The 22,119-nt window shown below is 38.0% G+C and overlaps 1 protein-coding gene across 1 annotated transcript in view; it reads left to right on the top strand.

The window, feature by feature from the left end:
- The window catches only part of VAT1L (vesicle amine transport 1 like), a 45,821-nt gene extending 23,947 nt beyond the window's left edge, over nt 1–21,874 (top strand). The window contains exons 8-9 of the mRNA XM_065733130.1: nt 18,129–18,212; nt 18,831–21,874. Of these exons, the coding sequence (XP_065589202.1) occupies nt 18,129–18,212; nt 18,831–18,929 (183 nt within the window). The 3' untranslated portion in view covers nt 18,930–21,874. The remainder of the gene's footprint in view (nt 1–18,128; nt 18,213–18,830) is intronic.
- The last annotated feature ends 245 nt before the right edge of the window (nt 21,875–22,119 follow it).

Here is a 22,119-nt window from a genome sequence, read left to right as displayed (position 1 = left end):
ATTATCATTTTGGGATAAATTTTTGTGGGTATAAAAATAACTCCAGTCATATTCTCAAGATAAAGTTAATATGATGCACAGAAAAGTGTGTCATAGCTAAGGACTAAGAGGAACCAGAGTTAGGAGAGGGCAATGTATATTTTTGTTCTGAGAGGTTTCTTTCTTCTTTTTCCTTTTTTTTATTTTATTTAACCTCCATGCCTGTACCATCCCCTGGCCCTGCAGACTGACATTCAGTTTCCTTTCCTACTGAGTAAGCCTTCTTGAATTGTCCACGTTTGTTTGACCGTTCTTGGTCTTGTTCTTTAGACAGTAACCAGTATGACCACAATTTTTACCACTGGTATTGGCTGAGGGAATATCCTGACTTTAGGAGCACTGAGAATAATAGTGTTTGAGTGAGAGTGGCAGACATGGACTTCCAGGATGGCATTTGGAAAGGAATGATTTGAATAGTTTTCTTTGGCAGAATGTCACCCTTTTCAAAGGCTCATGGAAGAATGCACTTGTCTTCTGACTAGAAATTGACTCATAGAGTTGAGGTTGAATCCATTAATTGACGTAAAAATGAAGATATTTTAAGGAGAAATCTCAAAGGAAACTTAACCATGGGACACCATTCCAAATGCTTAATATTAAATATCTGGTTGTGTCATCACATACATAAAAGTTTTTATCTATGTATGAAAGGGTCATACCCATCATACTTTATTAACTCTGCATCTCTGTTTATCTTCATGTATTCTTTCTTTCTGCAGATGTTAATTCACAAATGAATTGGGTTTCATCCAAAAGCATATCACAATACAAACATTTATTTTTTCAGTCCTTTGTCAGTTGCAATGGCCAATGATATATCAAGGCTGAAAAGCATCTTTGCAGTCTTAAAAGAGGATGAGTTATATCTGGCGTGTTTTATTTTCTGCTTAGGGCAGGACCACTTGCTTCACAATAATTCCAGAATTGAGAGTTTTATGACCAGGGCCTTGAGAAAACAGCCAGAGGAAGGTTTGCATCTGTTTTAGTCGCTCTCCATGAACTGTAAAAATGATTTCATTGCTGTAAAATCCTGGTATGGTCCTTGAACAGAACTTTCTTCATATTTTCTGTAGGAGTACTCAGTTTGAATTTATAAGAATATACTGATTAGAAAATTGTAACTGCAATAAGTTTTTCCATTTTAAAGTATTTCAGGTGTAATTAATACAGGGTATAGGGAAAGACAGTAGATTTCCAAGTCTTTGTTGAATTGTAGAGCAAATGAAGTGATGTCTAGTTGATTGCTGATTAACATTCAAGGTAGCGTTCAAGAATTGTTATAGAGACTTAACTTGATACTATTTCTGTTGAATAGTGTTTCTGTTTGTGTCAAGGAGGTCATTCCAATTAGGATACGTTCTCTTCCAGTGTTCTGATTTCTGTTCTGCCCAATCTTCTTGTGCCTTATCCAAATGCTATGGAAGTCGATGAAAGGACTCTTAGGTTCATTGGCCTTGATGTAGGATGAGGATTGCCCTGCCTGTTCAGCACAGTCGGCTCTGATAAATTTAGCAGTTAAGTGAAGAGAGAGTGGCACAGAACTTCCTCTGGGTGGAATTGGAAGTGACAGTTTTCTTCAGTGCATCCACTTACTACTGACACAAAGGAGTTCAGGTTCTAGACTGCTGACTGTTCCTGTGGTGTAGCACTGTTTGTGTTGCTGCATTATCAGTTGGTGTTGGCTTAGGAAGGTTACTTTTTTAACCTCAAATTTATATCCATAAAGCCTAGTAAAGAAAATTGTATTCTCAATTAGGCCACTAGGGCCATTTTATGATGTTAATTCAAGAAGGATTCAACTAAGAAAAACAATAACAAAAACAGCACATATGATACTGTATTTTCCTCTAAACAAATCCTTTTCCTTATATGTTTTAATTTTCACATATTTTTCCATTTTTTTGCATTAGTTTTCAGTGTTACTAGCATGTAAAGGAAAACTGTAGAAACCTTACATCTAGGATCACAGTCTTCCAAGTTGCGATCCCATGGCAAGAGAAGATGGAAGAATGTTTTCCCTACATACTATCCTTTGGTGAGGGCAAAGCAATCTCAGCATGTCTGTTTTTAGCACTGCCCAGTAGCTTCAAAGAATTCAGATACTGTAAATCTTTTCTTTTTTTACACTGAACACATCGTTTGGCATCAATTTCAGTGCATTTAAAATATCAACAGTATTCTAGGAAAAAGAAAAACTATAGACCATGCTAGCAAAAGTGTGACACCCCCTTACCTTCGTCCAAGGCAGAGACCTTAATTTCATCAAAGACAAATCATGCCTTTCAGTGATCTTAGCTTTAAGGCAAAAAGCCTTTCATGTATCAGTTCAGGAGGACATGGAGGGAACCAACACGTTAATTATTTCTAATGTAGTAAGAGGATAATCTGGTAATATCAGATTAGGCTGGCACCTTGTTATTAATAGTAAATGTCATCATGTGCTCTTTTTTCCTTCCATGTAGTGACATTATAATAGTGGCTTGTGCAGCTGTTATTTTCCTTTTATCTGCTAGATAAAAACAAATTCCTCACCAGAAGAAATGACACCTTTTTTCTCTGCCCATTTTTGAAGTCAAATGTATCGTTTACATCCTGCATTTATTCTTCTATTGTATACAAAGTAATCTAGGATATCATTATAAATATGGAAGTTTGCTAATAGACAAAGTAATCACTCAAAAAAAATACACAAAAAGGATGATTTTTTCAAGAAGTGAAATCTCCCACCAGCATATTGATGTTTCTTTTGCTGCCACTGCTCCTCTAACTTTAGAATGCAAAGTCTGCTTGTTCTGATAGCACAAATATTTCCTTGATAGTACTTCAGTTGCAGTTATTCTTGAACAGCTTTCCTGGCATGCAGGTATTAGCTCTGCTTATATTCTGTCCTGTGTGCTGGCGTAGAACTTTGTTCTCCCTATGTGTGAGATTTTGTTCCCTTTGCCCGTACAAAGTAAACATCTGTAGCTCCAACTAAATGTAAATGTTTTATCTGTACATCACCAAATTTAATTGCTTTATCTTTACATCATCATTTTTAATAACAAGTCACAGAATCACAGAACTGCAGGGGTTGGAAGGGACCTCAAGAGATCATCGAGTCCAGTCCCCCTGCTAAAGCTGGTACCCTGCAGCAGGTCGCACAGGTAGGCTGCCAAATGCATCTTGAATACCTCCACAGAAAGAGAGTCCACAACTTCTCTGGGCAGTCTGTTCTCCTTACCCTAAAGAACTTCCACGTTTGTATGGAACATCACATGTTCAGGATTTAGGCCGTTTCTCATTGTCTGTCACTGCGCGCCATTGAAAAGGGCCTGGCCTCACCCATTTACCTCCAGCCTCACTTAAGTATTTATAAACATTGATCAGATTCTCTCTCAGTCTTCTTTTCTCCATGCGGAACAAACCCAGGTCACTCAGCCTTTCCTCATACAGCAGCTGTTCCAGGCCCTTTATCGCCTTTGTGGCCTCTGCTGGACCCCTTGGAGGACTCCTTTAGGACTTGGGAGCCCCAAGCTGGACACATATTCTAAGTGTAGCCTCAATGCAACAAACTGAAAACAAGCTTCCTGCATGTATCAAAGATTATCAACATTCAGGGAGCTGAGTGGTACTGATTTGGTAGATTTCAAAGTATGAACATAGGAAAAGCAAACTGAGAAGAAAAGCTTGAGTAATAGCTTCCTTCTGTGTTCATTATTGAATTCAGTTAATTACATTTTAAAATTAGGGAAGAGTAAGGGAAAGCTATTTCACTTAAAGTTTACTTCATTAACATTATATGTAATGAACACAAGTTCTAAATTTATGAAAATTGAGCCAAGAGTAAGGTGATTTTTAATAAAGATCTGTGCAAATAATTTTTTTCCTAAGATATGTGTCTTAAGTAAATATTAATTAAAACTCCAGATAATTTCAGTGCAATATGCTTGGAGGAGTAAACTGTACCTTGGAGGAAAAAATATACCTTAGAAGTACTGAGGACTAATTAGGCACTGCAGTTTTTTCCATCTAAAACATTGTGCATACCTGATTATGGAGTCCTTGCTGCTCTTTCATGAATAATTGTATTCCTACCAAACACCAACATAATGCAGTTTACTTCTCTTCCCCGTGCAATGCTGTTTAACAGGAGTTAGTATTACTTCCTAATTTCCTTCTGCCTTCTTAGCTGCATCACTACATGTTGACATAACCCAGTAGTTTCTTTGCTTTCACACTCTGTTGACAGCAGTGTAACATGACCATGATTTTGCTATAACCATGAGATAGAAGAAACAAGACAAGACTTTGAGACGGGTCCATAGTAACACTTCGGATGTGCAATATTAGCTGTGATTACTGCAAAATAGGGTTGGGTAAATGAGCTATTTTAGGAAACTCATACTTGTCAAGTCTGTTAAATATGTATGCAGAAGTCAGTTATTTCCAGTTGCTACATATTGTTTATAAACACTGCATAAAATTCTAGCTACATAAATGGAATGTAATTTAAAAAGTAATTTATTGTGCTTTTTTTTTTCTTTACAGCTTTGGAAGTTGTTTGTGTTGTCTAGCCTGCCAGTTGAATTACCTGTGTGTAACAAAAAGATTTTCCTTCTAGAATCTTCAGAATGTTGCTTTACACATGCTGAGAATATTCATACTAGACTACTAGCTTGATAGATAACAGGAGAGAGCATGGTGTCACTTCCCTGATGTTATGTTGCATGTTAGTGGAAAGATCTTGGGTGAGCCTGACGTCTCTGACTGCCAGTTCTGGTTTCCAACAGCCAAGCCCCTGGGCTCTGCCTCAGCATGGAGGGCCTTTCTGATTCTGAGCAAGCCCCAGAGGCTCTCATTTCAGAATTACTCTTGTTTCAGTAAGCTGGTTAGTTGCAGGGGAACAGGATCTTAATGTTTTAGAATGAAGTAGCAGGCACGAAAAAGTATTTTGGCAATATTTCTGATGAACATTGATTCTGTATTCAAATATTGCTGTTCCAAAGGTTGGAACCTGACTAGAGTGAGACTGAAACTCTTTCAATTAGCATAAACACAGCCTGCAGCTACAGTACTTTTCTGATCTACTTGGTGAGCACTCCGCTAAGAATTAATTAAGTATGGAGATACACAGGCAGAAAATACTTTTCTAGAAGGCATGAGACACTGGAAATTGGAAGCACAGCAGTGAGTCATGGTACGTGTTTTTGGGTCAGGACAGATTGCCATTTTTGTTTGCCCTTGTGTGCCACAGAGATAATAGCTTTCTCTGACTGCAGGTCAGAAAACATCTACACTTAGTTCCTGAAGGATAATGTGAGGCAGAAAAAAACCAAGAAAACAACAGTGAAGGAAATAACAGAGAAAGCATTGATAAATTCTGCTGAGGAAAATGTGCACTATTAAAGATAAACTAGTCACATGCTTCCACTTAATTAAATTAGCAACAGGAGATTGTATGTGTGTTAAACTAGTACGTCACTTCTTGGAAGAAACAAACCTGTTAAGTGGAGCAAGCTGCTGATTAATTATTGTGAAGAAGCAATATTTTACAAGAGTAGTCTGCTTGCTGAAGTACATTAGCTGGCTTTTAAGCAATAAATTGGCACCCGTACCCTGTGTATTAAACTGACATGATGATACAATATCCTTGCAAAGAAGTAATGAGACCTAGCTAAGGAGAGCTTTCCCAAAGCAGAGTGGATATATTTAGACATCAAGGACAGAACTATGAGAGATAAGAGGATGTTCCTTTCATATTTATCTTGGATGTTTGACTCAAACAGGTTTGCTTTACAGTTCATTATTACTGTTCGTGCCATAGAATTTAAGCCATATCCAAGACTTAAAAAAAATAGAATTTCATGGAGGTTTTTTTCCTGCTTGAAAACAATTTATGGAACTTTTATTTTATGAAGTAGAGAGAACAGAAGCTACTTGTTTTATACTCTTGATCCTAATATGCTGCAATCAATTCCTTTTTATTTCTACCAAATAATGCCAATGAAAAATCTGCCTGTCCCCTTGCCTTACATAAAGGTTGATTACATATCAGCCAATATGTTACATTCACTGAGAGAAATAATTTTAATGCAATCTCTGAAAGTTTCCTCTATCTCCTTTCAGTAGAGTTGGCAGTGCCAACACAATGAGTGTTTTCTGTCATTCAGAGTAATAACTGTTGGACGCCGTGAATGAGAAACTCCAAAGCAGGTATCAAAGGGAAAATATGAGAGACCAAGCTTTCAGAGGCACATTCAGACACTATTTTACCCTTGTGCTGTGCACTTCTAGTGGGCTTAGTTTAAGCCATAGAGCATATAAATGGAACATAGGATTTTTATCTGTGTCAACAATTCCACTCTTGCTTGTTTGTTAATTAGTTCAGAAAGAATGTTGTCAGTTGTACTGGCATGGGCTGCTAGTGTGAGAAATCCAGCTTTTCTCCCAGAGTTTGTGATAGGTTTGTCAGTGATTGTTTTCGTCCTCTTAGAAACATTATGATCTCTGTTGTCTCAGGTGCTGAGGATTGTCATAAAACTGAGGTTTTAACACTGAAGGCTACTTGGTGATATTGAGAGAGCTGAGAGTTGTCATCTCTGTTTGTGCTGCACAATACAGAACACAAAGAATTCAGTCTTCTCTTGCCTTTGAAGCCTTCCCATTTTCAGTCTCAGAAGAGAATCCCTGATGATTTCAGATGAGGTTTTGCCTCTTTTTTGCAGAAGATCAGAATCGTTATTGGTGTTTCGGTGGTGGTGTTCTTTGTTTGTGGGTTTTGTTTTATTTTTCTTGGTTGGGGGATGGTTCTGGCTAAAACTGAGGAGTCCAGGTACTTCATTAACCAAAGAGTGCCTGGAAAGCTACCCAACGAGTAATTAAAAAGACTCAAAAGGAAGTGGGAGATGAGAAGAAGGACAATACCTCTGTACTTAAATAGTCCATTTTGCCTAAAAGATGCTACTTTGGCAGCATTGGACCCTGTGGCCATTTTCCATGACTGATAGTGAGCAGAAAGATTTAATAGAGCAGAAGAGAATGAAATGATTCATGAGACTGCAAAATTACCATGGTGATAGACGTTAGTAGGTAATGTGCTTTCAGCATTACTTCTCTATATTTTGCTTTCTGAGTGCAGTAGGGAACTTTCACTGGAAATAAGTTTATTTTTCTGGTTCACATAATTTTACCCTGAGTAAAATGCAGTGATTGTATCCAAAATAACATTTTAAGTTGGTGCATGACAACCATTAATCAAGATGAATGTTCTCACCTAATGAGTATGGCTCATAAATTCTTCTAAATCATTTTAAACATAGATGAGTTTTAAAAGCAAAATTACTCTTACACTTAAAGACATCTCTTAGAGTAATATAATCCAATTTTAATGACATAATTAAGAGTTTTATTTGGTACTGCAGCTTTTTAATGATATTATTACAGATAATGATATAAATTAACACCAAGGCAGCAAAGCGGATGTATTGTCGATACTAAAATGGTTCTATATATACATCCTGCTGTGAATGATTGAACACAGAGATGTCTTGTAGGGAAGATCTGTGTATTTTGGTCACAGACTCAGATAAAATAGGCAGCATAATTTAAGGTCTTCAGCTGAGTGACTGACTCTCAGCTGCTCTGTTTTTATTCAGTATACTTGTTTCAGTGTCGAAGTTCAGTTTTTGAGTGTGGTATTAAACTGCATGTGTTTGGGAATCCAGAGTGTATCTTTAAAAAAAAAAACTAAAATAAAAAATAAAAACCAAAGCTAGCTTCAAATCTTTGTTTATATGCATTTCGTTTAATGTAGTAAAGTTCATGTGCAAGTGAATTCCCTACCATCACAAAAATAAAGCCACCACACCAATCTTGAGAATAACATACATTTTACTCTATGCTATGGCTACATCCTGCATAAGTATCTTGAAGATCTTGAACTTTCAAGAGAAGAATGGGTGTAGCCTTTCAGTTCTTAAGCAGAAGTAACAAAATGCAGTTGGTTGGCTTTGTTTCTTTATTTTTCTTTTTCATTCAGTGTGTGTTTTTTAAATTTTTGCCTATTTTCCTGAAGTGCAGCTCATATACACATCATGTGAATTTTTGGTGCACCATTGTCTGCTTGAATTAGATTAGAAGCTGTCTCAGCTGATTGAGTGACATTCTGCTACTGGAACATTTCTGCTCTAGCATCCTTGCTGTGAATTACATAGCAATTTTATTTCAATCAATATAATAATAATTATAACCAAATAAGTATTCACACACAGCCATTAAAATTATCAACTAAATCACTCATGTTGGTACAGGGTTAAAAATCTTTTACAAAGTCTCCGAATGGAATATTTTGAACCGTGACATAAAAATATAATAACTAATAAAGCAAATAGGACTGAAAAATATAATGTAAAACTCATCTGGCAAGCAACAGAATAAACTCAAATACCTTTCATCTTACCTAGATGAATGACTTCAATCATAGTGTTAACTGATCTAACTCAAGCTGAGGGTAAGCACAAATCACACAGTCTAACATTACAACTGAAAAACAATTTAATATATCTGTGGTTTTGGGTTTTGCTTATGTAGAATTTTAATGAAGGCATAGAGCAGCACCCAATGGCCAGATCTGCCTTAGAGAGCTTCTTGAATAATGGCAAAATATGACTATGACTTATGAGTAATTAGATTTGCAATCCTCATGGTACTACTTTATGAGACCAGAAAATTTAAACAAGAAAACAAAGAAGAAATATTTTTTCATTTGGATCTTCAGAGTCCTTTGGTATTTACCTCACTTAGATTCAAGAATCTACATAATTGACTTACTGCCTAGGGAGGGAGTTTATTGCAGAGCATCCGTTGTTGAGAAAGAACAATTCTGGTTTTTTTTGACACAAAATTAATGCGCTGTTGTAATCTGATCCTAGTTGGTGGGTTTGTGTATGGAGCTTCCCAGACTTTGGAAATGATAGCGTCAAGTCATTTTAATGATTACATCTCTATTGTCTAGAAGACTAAATGTCTGCTCTATTTTGTAACCAGTAAGTTTAGTTTCCAAGTCTGGGAGTATTTTATACTGTAGTTCTGGAATAGAGAACAATTTGTTGTCCATACTTGTAATCAAGAAAGACTCAGACTCTGGATAAGCAGACTGAGATTGTACAGAAATTTTAAAATGTGTTTTGTTTGTTTGCTTGTAGTCCCAAATAGTGACATTAAGTTCAATACTGTCTGAAGAATGCATCATAGAAAGTCTTCGGAAGTAATCTTTGGTCAGTTTCATCCCTCGAAATATTTAGAAAACAAGATTAAAAGTTGCAGTGGTAGAGGAGATGTTGGTCATGTGTTCTGTGCCTCTCTTCCAAGAAGATTCATCTTCCATTTGAGAAGAAGCACGTTTTCATGAGGCAGTATCTTATCAGCGCTCAGGAAATAGGAGAAAACAAGGCATGGTCAACAGCCCTGATTACTGCAAGGCACAGAATGTATGTACATACAAAAATGATAGAATCAGTGTTGGTTCTTGAGAAGTACACGTTGAAGAATCACCTAATATGGTACAAGCAGATCTGTTTTTAACATTTGTCCGTTTGCCCAGAGGCAGTTCAGGCATGCCTTGCCTTGGAGCACCTTGCAGCTGGTTTGCTTCTAGTGGCAATCAGTAATACAGCAAAAAGGATTCTTCTGTCTCTAAAAAGTGCTCTGCAGATGTCTAGACAGTCCATGTGAAACACTGTGGTCCTGGAAGCATTTCAGACTTGGAGTTCTTATATGTCTGTGTAACAGTACAGTTCCAGAAAGGCTGTCTAATCTTCCACTTGTGTGTGAAGAGAGCTCTGTGTTTGCCAGCTTCCCACAGAGAAGCAAGCAGACGGGATTGCTGCTGCAAGGCTGTGCTGGGAAACCCACAACATCAACCTTCTGCAGTCTGGGCATCATAATTAGAAGGACAACAATGCACAGAGCAGTGTGCGTGTAATGGACGGTGCATTTTCTGGGAGTGGAGGAGGGGGAGTTTAATGACTCTCTATTAGAATATGCTGATGGGAGAGAGAACGAATGAGACATATCTGTGGGTTGGTGCAGCTCTTTTCCAAATATTTTTTCAGAGACATCACATGTCAGCACGGCTGGGGCAAGAGTTTAAAAACTTATGTCACAAAGTTGGATAATCGATAGTAACATAAAATATCTGTTTTTAATTGTAGTGTGATAAATGTCATAAACTGTTTCCTGCCATAAGTTGTGAAGACGTTGTGATGAAATGCACCAAACTGAACTTCATATTTGATGAATTCCACTTACACAAGAGACTGCTACATCTTAACCAAATACACAGGGCTTGTTTCTTTTGCCTACAGCTGCCAAAACTCCTTTGCAGCCAAAGAACTTTTCCTCAGAGAACGAACTGCTGTTGCTCCGCAGCAAACCGAAGTGGAATGTGAGCCACTTCACTTTAGAATATCCCAAAATCAGGAGTGTTTGGGGCATCCTTGTGTGAACAGTTGGCTGCAGCATATTATAACGTGCTACTACTCAGAATGAGGGAAGGTGCCACAAAGGTGATCATTTCTAAGGGTTTAAAGGGTACGTGGGTTCTAAGGGTATGTGGGTTTTGGTGTGCTTGTATAATCTGGGCTCATGCTGCCTTAATTTCTACCAGGAATCCCAACGACTCAGGCAGCAGCTGAGAGCCAGTGGCTCTCAGGTATATAGCAGCAACCAGAAGCATAGTGTAGGAAGGAGGGATCAGTGCTCAGTGGGTTTGAGGAACTCTTCTTCACAATAGTTCTGTCTCTTCCATGAAACATTGCGCTCACTTTCAGACTGGTTAATCTCACTCTAGGGCTGATATGATTGTGTTTTGCTATTGAGCAGACAGACGGCTGCAGAAGATCTGTGTTCAGGAGTCCTGGCTTTATTGCTACTCTAAAATAAATTCTACCACTGGATTCTAAAAGCTTCTTGCTGTTTCACAAGATGTGGCTTTTCTTCTCATATGTGTTCTGGGGATTTTTTTCACCAAATCTACCCTTCAGAAAGCACCCTTGACTTTGAAAGTAATAAGGCATTTTTTTACAGTATTAATTGCTATTGCAAAAGATTTTCTTCAAGCTTATGCTAATAATAAGTGATAATGAAAGAAGCTACACTGTGCTAGTTCAGATCAGTATTTGCTTGCCTTCTCATTCTGCAGGCTTTTCTAAGGTAATACACATAGTCTAAGAGACATATTCCTTCTGTAGTGCTACTCTTACAACCAAAATGCTGGCCTTCAACTGTTGAAGAGTTCTCTGTGTTGGTGGAACCAATGCCAAAGCCTTTTTTTCTTTGTTTACTGTGTGGGAAAAGCTCCCACCAGATTTATAATCTAGATCCTATTTGGTAGTTCTAAATATTTAATTTTTTCTTCTTTTTTCTGCTTTTTTTTCCTGTTGGCCTTGTAAATAAAAGCTGGCAAGATTTGGTTCAGTTATTCTGTAATTGCGAGGCTTTAAATCTCTTTGAGTTTCATCAAGGCAAAAATATTCATTGGTGTCAGCAGGAGCTTGTAGGAATAAGGCAAGAGTGAACAGTACAGTTGTGCAGCTGTAGTTCTCCATCTAAAAAGCATATAACGTAACAGATCTGTTCAGTAGCCAAGGGAGGACTTGAGTCAGAATTTGCCTGTAGCATCAGTTTTTATTCCTTTGACATTTTTCTCATCTTGGGTCTGGTTTTAGTCTTGCTGCCATGGCAACGTACAGTGATGCAAAAAGGTATTCCAGCGAAAAGGTCTCTCCTCGCTGGCGGGCAGCAGGAGGGAGTGGATGCTGGAGCTGTACTCTGCAGCTGTGAATAGCAATGGAGGAATGAAAGGGATTTTAAAATGATTTCCTATTTGCATGTATACAGGAGAAGATATTGGTGCAGAAGTTCAGTGTAACAGCAAAAAACAGGTGAGTCAGATTCAGGTCATTTTTGGTTTCAGGTGGGTACCAGCAGGTTGATGTGATGTATTAGCTTCATTGCAAGGAAGCAGACTCCATTGCCCAAGTTACCTTCCTCCTGTGTCTAAAAATTCTCTAATCAGATCAAAATAATTGCTGACTGTACTAATTTCTTAACACTTCAGCAGATATTTTGATTGTATCTCAGTGTTCTCCACACTTTTTCCCTGTAGCTGTTGGGTCTCAGGTGCCCTGACACCGACGTGTCTTCTTGTATATGGTCAGTCCCTGATTTCTGAGGTAAGAACTGACACGAGCAGGAGTGGAGCCCGTTCAGAATCCTGTACATACTGCTCTTTTTTTTGTCACAGTGGCTGAGTACTAGAAGCACTTTCCTGCCAGCTGTTTGCTACATGCTGCAAGCTGAATATTCCTACTACGAATAGGAACTGTTAATAGTGCTGTTACAAATGCAGATTAAAAGGGAGATATTCTTCTGCTCGCCACATCCCATGCCCCAGCACTGGCAAAATCTGCATAGGGTAGAATACCAGTTTGCTCTCTCAGAGCTACCAGCAAGCTTGGAAAATACTGTCCTTGGTTCCTTGAGCTTCCTCCCTTCCACAGACCAAAGCTGAACAAACATAACCCAGAAGATAGGAACTACATAGGATTTCTCCCTGTATGGACTGCTGTGTTCAGTGTGGAAGTCTGTATATGCCCATGACATGAAAGCAAATTCTTCTGGTCTAAGAGGAGCATCTGCAATTATGATGCAGCTCACAGTTCATATTAAAGACAGCATAGATTTTAATAGACCACAGCAGTGCATCTGATAAAATCATGTTGCCTTATGGTGCTTATGAAAGCTGCAGTATTAAAAGCTTTACTTATGGGGTGTCTCGGCTAGAATGGTCTGCAGCATGCATCTTTTCCCTCATTACTGCATACAAATGATGCTTAAATAAATACTATTGATATTAATGTTTGAAATTCTAATGGAGATAGCTCTGGGCTCATGGAAATAGTGGCTGTTATGAACAGCAACAAAGCAGAACCAGTCCTAAAATGAAAAACAGACAAGTTCTTAATTCAGATGATTCTAGCATGAATCTGAGGAAGATTTGGATCATTACCTGTGACACTTGGGTTGCCAAAGTAACCTTGACTAGCCAGCTGATGTTTGCACACCGCATGACACTGTCACCATGGAGACTCTGTCCATGTGATTTTGCAGACATGATGCAGTTGCAGGCTCTGCTGACACACGACAGTGAGATAGAGAGGAATTAATTGGTAAGGAACGCTTTTGCCGGCAGCTCTTCTTTCTGCTAGAGAGCAAGCCTGCACAGATGGACTGCAGAAGCTAAATTTCTTATTGTTTTAGCTGTTTGTAGGAGAGCAGGATGAGAGTCATACAAGCTCTCTTGGCTTTCACAGGGAAAATTCTGAATTCTCCTGATGGGAAGTTCATGCTCTCCGGAGTTTGGAGAAGTGAGAAAATACTGTTCTGTGCAAAAAGCATGATTGAGAGATAACAGTCATCTACAGAATGAATGCTCAAGTGATAAAAGCCTATTGATCATTGGTAATATTCCTTTATCAGCTCAGACTTCCGTCCTCCCAGCAGCTGCTCTTCTCATCCACGTGCAACTTTGAGGTGTTAGGAAAGTTATGCCAGGGGAGCAGGGAGTGAAATTTAGCCCCACACACAAAATACTTCATTTTTTCCTGTAGAAGAAGCTGCCATTTTCCTTTGAGTGCTTTCCTTTCCAGCATATGGGGTCTAGACATTTTCATTGTGTAAACTGAGGACAGAAGGTGATGGTTGGAGATGATTTGTGGAAATAGATAGCAGTAATGAAAAGGTGTGGAAATAATAAAAAAAATACAGTCGTAGATCATGAACTGAATTGATGCTGTGTTCCTCTGTGTCTGTTTGGAAGTGGGGGCTGTTCACATTATTTGGGCACTGATCTCCTGCACAGCCGATGGTGATAGAGGGGATAGAACAATTGGTGAGTGTGGTAGATTATCACTAGCACTAGAGTTGCCCAGAAGAAGAAAGTCTGAGCAATAAACAGCATTCAACATCATGCAGATAAAAGAATATCCATTTTTCTATTGCACTGATGTCTTTCAGTTGCAAATTGTGATCTTCTAAAGTAAATGATCATATTTATGATATTACTGAGCTGAACAGCATTGCATATGATGATAAAACCATCATGTTTTAATGATCCACTAAGAAACTTGCCCATGGCATTTATTGCTTCTGGACTCTAAACGTCTGTATTACGAATGTGGGGCTAAAGTCTCCTGTGTGTTATACTGGCATAACAAACAGTATAGCACTCAACTTTGCAGTCTTATTTTACTCCTGAGACTGATTCCTTTTTAGAGCCAAATAGAGAAATGGGTCATAAATAGAACATTCTCTGACCAGAAGCATGAAGGTATTTCTGCCTTTCCTCTTCTCCCAAGGTCTGTTGGTGGTAATTGTTGCTCTTCTCAGTGTGATACACAATATAGTAGGGCAGAAATGGCTGTGGTACAAGAGAAGCTCTGAGATCCCAGCCATAACATCCCCCCAGGAAAACACCCCTGGATAGACTTTCTCACAGCAGGCTGTCTTACCACCTTTGTCATTTTCTATCCTGTGTTTGTATCAAGACTTCTCTGAAGAACTATGTTTGAGTATTGGTAGCACAACATCTCTTCAGGTGTGCGAGTGTGTGTTAATAGATGAAATTTGCAAGAAATGTTAAAGCTGCTCTGTTGCCTATGATGCTGACACATGCAGTGGATCTGTACGTTGCCACTTAAGCTCTATCATTACCTTTCTGCTTGGGTCCAACAAAGTGGTATGACTAAGGAGGGGGAGTGCTCACAGAGCTCAGAGAACGTGTGGCACCTGGGGAGTTATGATGGAAGATGAGAGTTCTGAGTGTTTCTCACAGGGCCTAGTAACTGTGACTTGTTATTGCATAGATCTTAATTTCCAGATTTATTGCCACTGCTGAACGAGGATATTTAATAACATATCCACAACTGTGCCACTTGTCAGCCTGAAAGGGATGGGGGAAACGTGCTTGCTCAAAGTTGTTTCATCAATTATAAAAGGATATTCCCTAAAGCAAATGCAAATTGTTTCCAACTGGGCTAGAAAATTCCTTTTCCTGTGTTTATTATCATTTTCCATCAGACTGAAAAGATATAGAAAGCCATTTATGCTATAATGCTTAAAAATACAATACATCAAACTAAAAGAATATTGATGCAAAAGTGTGAATTGTATTTGAGGGAAAAGGCAAACTTGGGATTCCTTTCATTTTTCCTTCACTGTTATTAATTGTTTTCTTCTCTTGCTGCCTGGGGTGGTTTATGTTGGATTAATGGGACTGCATGGCTTTTCTTTCTTTTCAGCAATGAGTTTGACAAATTTCCTTAGACAAATAACATGGAAATTTGAAAGCATTTTCACATCGTCCACTAATATGTAGAAACAGTTCAGAGTCCAGTGCAGAGCTTTATTATATGTACCATGTGAATGTTTTGCTTCTCGGGGCTCAAATCTGTAATTGAGCATTAGTTTAGACACAAACACTGTAAGGAGTGAGTTATAAGGAAAGGACAATAGAAAATTTGTCTTTTATTCCAACAGAAACTCTTTAAATTAAGAATGCACCCTTGCACCGTTTCCAGTCCGAGTCTTCTGCTGATGATACTGCACAAGAAGAAACTGAATTTATGTGTCCGTATGGAAAAAGTCTGATTTATTTACTTTCATTTGAGATCACAAATACAAATGGTAACAACTGGTGAAAAGTAATTTAGGGACTTTAAGACGAGGGAGGCCCTCTTGATCTTTGCTACTGGAAGGGATATCTCCCTTGAATCAGACTGAATTCAGCACTTAAAAGTTCACATGAAATAGCAGATATTTTTGGAGTTCACGTAGAACTACTTAAACTGTAACCATGCTTAATTAGTTGTTAATGGTCTCTCTTCTCTGCAGTGGAAGAGGGAATGGTTTTAATATTCAGGTGCACTGGGAAACAAACATTTGCAGTTAAGGCTGAATAAGTGAACTGTTAGCAGCCATAATCTTGAAAACAGAAGATTTACTCGTTTATAACACAACTCATGGTATTGCACTAGTATGAATTGATGAACAGTTTGATGAACTGGGTAGGCAAGTTGAAAATGGCACTGAAGGATGCTCATGTGGAATCAAACTTTTGTATTTTTTATGTATTTTAACGGTTCCATCTGGATCCCATAGCCACTGTTATTGTTAAAAATCATATCATTCCCTTTTCCTATGTCTGCTGTTTGCATTTGTAAGCTACTTACGAGCGTACTGGAAACCACTGAACCTTTCTTCAGGGTCTTAAACTTGATACTGTGCCTGTGAAAACTGAAGGGAAGGCACATTTTCTCAGATTTGCCTTGTGAACTGTGATATGGTATAGATTAAAATCAATGTTGCATTTGCTTCTTACATGATGTTCTGGTAATAAATTTCAAAGATGGGTAAATGTGTTTGCTGATTTCTCCAATTCTGTCTCATCTGTATGAGTGTTTATGCTTTGCTATGGACTCCTGAAAGCTTGATTTGGCTAATAAGATTTATCAAATAATATAGCTGCTGCAGCTGTTGCTTCAGAGTCATTGTTGGATATTCTTAAAGGAATACTGCCCATATTGCAGGAGCAGTGTTGTAGGTTTAGGTAAAAGTTACTGTGGTTTTTGTTGGTGCTTAGAGTCGCCCTTTTATCCAGTGGAATTCATACAACACTGTTTTCTGTGGTTAATCTACAATTATGTCCTAAGTCAAAAAGGTTTGGTTTTTTTTTTAATCATTGCAATTTTTCTTTTGTTCTATCAGATTAGTTTTTTTTATTTTTTTATATATATGTCTGGTATTTACTAATGGACTGAACCACTTGGTAAAATTAAAGTGGTAATGTTGAATTCACCGCAGCCAGCTTTCAGAATGAGGCTGACAGATGGTAAAGACATTTTGTGCCCAGTATCCATTAAATTTAATGGAAATGTGAAAGCTGTATTTGTTCAGTGTCTTCAGAAATATTGCAGCACCTCCTGTATTGGACATTCACTAATGATCTTGGGTGCATGGACCTCCATTCAAGCTTTTAATGTACTGTGGGGCCCACGTGTTCCAAGTCAGCATTTTGTTTCTAGCTTCTATGCCATTATTCTTCAAATAGTCAATAAAACTATGCTACAGGTGGCAGATCTATTAACATAAAACTCTTTCTTGCCTCAGTATATCCTGTTATGCCAGCAAAAGATAGTGTGATAAAGCTATGGAAAAGTCTTTCTGTGGCCTTTACTTTCAGTTTTCTGATGTTTTCCAACATGACAATGAGGAATTCTTGACATCTTCCAATTTCCAGTGATTTAATAGTGGTCTGCATGCTTCACATTGTATATACTGGGAAACACACATGAAGTTTCAGTTCATCAGCACTGAGCCCCACAGAGTTCTGTAACTTCACATAAAAATCAGCTCCTCTCCAGGGCACTCATAAGAAGTTTTCCTTCCTTTCTTGTATGTGCTAATTGCTGCCACTTATTAAATGTCTAGTGGTATTGATAAGACACTATTTGTTAAAAGAAATAATAAAAAATATGGAGAAAGATATAGGAAAACATACTCACCCAATTGGAGCCAACATGATCTGTCACAGCCACTGCCTAGACATGGCATTCTCTCTGTAAGAAGGCAAACGATTCTAATTAACAATCATAGGTCAATTAGAAAAGGATTTCACATTTTCAATGAAAGTAAAATTTCTTCACAAATATTTTGCCAAGAGAAAAAGAAATTAATCTAATGAACAACCTGCCACGATTAAATCTCCGAGCCTGCTTGTCTGTGCACCTCAGCTTTTGTTCTGCAATACCATTGTGGTGGTATTACACTACCCAGAAACTGTCATGAAGATTTGCATCCCATTGTGACAAACACAAGACAAAAAACTCAAGCCTTAAAAAATCCCCAAAAGGTGTTTATCTGTATTCATTTTGTTTAAAGCCTCAGTTTGAATGTCATTGCTCATAGTGTGCCTCAGATTTTGAAGAAAGGCTTTTCTGTAAACCAGTGTTTATTGGTTGTACATTATCAACAGCTTATCTTTCTTTCAGGTGAAGGAGGCCATGCAGAGAATCCATGACCGAGGTAACATAGGAAAACTAATTCTGGATGTGGAGAAAGCACCCACTCCCCTGGTGAGTGCAAAGCACTACATGCATGGCGTACAGTCCCACAGGGTGAAACGTGACATTTGGAGAAATATCCCTTACAGTTTTCTCATACATCATTTTCTTCTAAATCCATAGCACCTAATTAGAACCCATAATTAAAATTTATATTTTTAACCCAAGCTGAAATACAGTTGTAACTGCTACGGTCCCATCAGTTAAATTTCTATGCAGCATAGCCATCTCCGTCTCCAGAAAAGTGCCTGCCACTCTTAAATCAGGATAAAACTGCCAAGTCTATTTGTGTCCCTCTGACAGAAAACAGATAGACATTTAATGAATACAAAATTCCTGTAGTAGGGAGGTTGAACTGAGAAAGACACATGAATATTACTTCAGTGTATGAACACAGAAGTGCTTTCTGATTACAATGCAGAAATCAGGGCGTACCTTTGGTACCTCAGGTAGCTTACAGTTTTAGCTGAAAGTGGTGTTGTACAACAGAAGTTTTGTTCTGACAGAACATTTGTTTTCTTGCTGCATCTTCCATTGTTAAAGTCACTTTATGAGATGAATCAAAGTGGAACAAGACTGGGTAAAACGGTGTGACAGGTGCTCTGATATTCTTCACCTTTCATGCTGTAGATGGCCAACGACAGCACGGAGACGAGTGAGGCTGGAGAGGAGGAAGAGGACCACGAAGGGGACAATGAGAATAAAGAGCGCATGCCATTCATCCAGTAACAGCCAGAGGTGATGGAAGCAGAATGATTGATTCAGGAGAAGGGAACAAGACTGGGAAATATTCTCCGCATCAGTGAACAAATGCTGTAGTACAGTGTGTGTTGTATTTGTCTGCAGTCAGCTGAGCTATGAGCTGTTGATCATTGTTGTTTTGAACTCAAGTGCCATTCTCATCCAGTGCAGTATTATGACATTCCTGTGTAATACCCAATTTCCCTGTAGGAGTCCCATGGATTTTTCTGTTTCAGTTTAAAGCCTCATTAACTTACTGTGTAATTTAGATGGGCATCTTTCTCATGCAAATTCCAACTTTTTTGCATAAAGTTATCTGGAGGGTTGAGCTTTTTTTTGCAAGTTGACAACCACAGTAACAAAAAGTATTCCCACTTGCTGTCTTGAAGATTCTGCTAATCAGAGGGAGGATTTTTAAGTCTGCACATTTTTCAGTGTTAAAATAGTTTTCCTTATATGAACCACAGATAAAAGTTTCCAAAATTGTGAGTTTATATCCCCTAATAGCGCTTCCTTGTTTTATAAGCAATCCCATCTTCATTTTCAAAAATACCTCACTTTGGATTGTGGAATCTGAAATTGTGCAAGATGTCATTAATGGACAGACTTTGATTAGTATTGTATAATCATATTAGTCATCCGCACCAGTAATTAAACACTTTGTTCAGAGTGCCAGCTATCTTGCTTTCCTGTTGATCTGTTATCACCCCATATGTTCCAGGCACCAGAGGTCAGTTGGCCACTCGTCTTAGAGCCAGAACAATTTGCACTGTTACTGACAGTTCAGTTCATGTTCTACAGAGGACGCATTGACTCATCTGTGTCTGCAATCTGAAACATTTGTAAATTTAACTTTATATCCTATTAGTAAGGATCACTCTTCGATATGTGGAAAGAAATTTGTCGGCAGAGTTTACTGCTCTGAAATCAGTATGTATTGATCAACTATGAGCTGGAGCTGAACTTCTACTGAAGTTAACCCTTTAAAAAGTGACTTCTAGACTTTAATCCCATCAAAAGTTATGCACTGGGATACCTTTACCTAGGCGGGTAATTCCGTTCAGAGCTCTGCTCCGTATGTACAGTTCTATTTGTGATTATTTGAAGGATCAAGAATACAAAGAGCAGCTAGTCTATCTACCTCCCACTAGTGGAAACTATGTCTAAACATGACAAAAGTAAATATTTTCTTGTCTTTCACCTATCCAAACAGCAGCTACTCAGGTCCTCGGTGGTCTTGTTGAAATAATCCTTTTAAAATAACTGCAAACAACTTCAGTAGAAATGCTAAAAGACCTTGTTATAATGCCGTGTATATTTGAATTAATATATTTTTAGCAAAAGAAATATTTCTCCAGGCATGGCCAGTTGTGCACCTAAATCTACAAATATGTACTACTGATAGAAGTTAAGAAATATAGAGAAGGGGAGAGGGATTGCTTCTCAGGCTTTTCTTAATGTGAACGTAATTGTGAGTCTGGATGACTTTTATGTGTGGTTTTAGAGGTTTTTTGTTTTGTTTTGTTTAATTTTTCTGCTTGGTTAATCTTTGCTGCCTGAGTATTAATGTCCATCTCTTCATACTGTGCTCATGAAGTTGCCATTCTACTGTTCTAATACTAGATAAGTGTGCAGAATGTTCATTCTAAGCAAGTTTCCCTTGAGTTAAACAAATTCAAAAATGATGAGAAGAAATAACTGTGGAGGAAAATGCCAAAAAAAGCTTTTGCTGAAATATTAGTCAAAACAAACGTCAGTTTTCTTTAGATGTGGAAGCAGAACTTCATGCTCATCGATTTCCTTTTTGTGTTGGACTTGCCTAGGCTTCCGGTGCCATATCAGTCCCAAACAGGAACTCAGTATGCAGAAAAGATATATATTCAGTGAGTTTTCCATGTGTTGGGATTGCCAAACGAGCTTTTAAGAAAGGCCATTAAGTTTTCACAATTCAGTAGGAAACATGCCCAGTTTTGTTTTGCAGTTAGTGTAACGATGTTGTCCTGCAACAAACCTTAACATAACTAGAAATTTTGATTTGACGCCAAAGTGAGCAATATTGCTGGTGACCTTTGAACTGGCAGTAAAGTGGCATTCTCAAGGCCTTAAATTAGTAGGGCAAGCAGAATAGCAAATCCATTCTTCTGTTATAAACCACAGTATGGCTGGCTCTACAGTTAAATTTCCCTTAGAGATAAACAGAGAGGGGTGATGGTGGTCATGGCCACAGACACCATGAGGACAACAATCAAATGAAATCATTTTGGCTAGTTCTTCCTGGTTTTGTTAGCAAGGCAAAAATATTTTTCATGCTAGTTCATCCCAATTTCAGGGCCATTTTCTGATCAGCAGAATGTCAGGTAATTGCAATGAGTACGGAGGACTATTCTGGATCTACCTAAGCACTACACAGATCAGTATTACAATCACTGAGCTAAATTCTACTCTGTGTTATAATGGTATTAATGTGACACATATGAAGGTTACTACTGAAATGAATGGCAAGTTTTCAGGTACCTGTTTTGGAAGCAGGGATTTGTGCTAGCAGAATTTGGCCCATAAGCCCTGAATTCTTACTAGAATACCACAGACAGTAGTATCACATTTGAGGTGGTAGAGGGCATGCCATACAAAATGATGGCGAGGCTGTTGTGACTGAAGGAGCCTTATTGCAGCAGAAATGAAGGGTTGTGTTTACTACTGATGCTTGTGTTTAAACAACTCTAAGACAATTTGATAGTTTCTTCAAGTGAAACAAATTATTCCTTAAATTGCCTTAAAGGAACTGTGAAAGCTTCTCTTTATCTTAAGCCTGATTGAAGTGAACTGAAACACTGTTTAATTGTATTTGTTGCTTTAGAGCTTTTGTTCTATTGTGCCTACAGAGCAAATTATGTTTACATAAAAATATAAATAAAATATTGAGCATAGCATTATCCTTGGCTTACATATTTTATTCTAATACGCTGTTCACATGAGGGAGCTGACTTGGAATTGGTTAAGAGGAAAATCTGAGGTCTCATTTTCCATTTCAGTTACTGAAGGATAAACAAATATTGTTTTTTTTATTACAGAATGCATCAAAGTTATTAAAATGGCTGAGCATGCTACTTTACCAAACATTAACAATTTAATATAAAATGCTGAGTGTTACAATCTAAGAACTGCAAAACATCTTATA

This window comes from Cyrtonyx montezumae, unplaced genomic scaffold (genome assembly GCF_038088225.1).
Source record: "Cyrtonyx montezumae isolate F1298 unplaced genomic scaffold, pur_monq_1.0 scaffold_17, whole genome shotgun sequence".
Lineage (NCBI taxonomy): Eukaryota > Metazoa > Chordata > Aves > Galliformes > Odontophoridae > Cyrtonyx > Cyrtonyx montezumae.
This window is presented reverse-complemented; position numbering and strand designations above follow the sequence as displayed.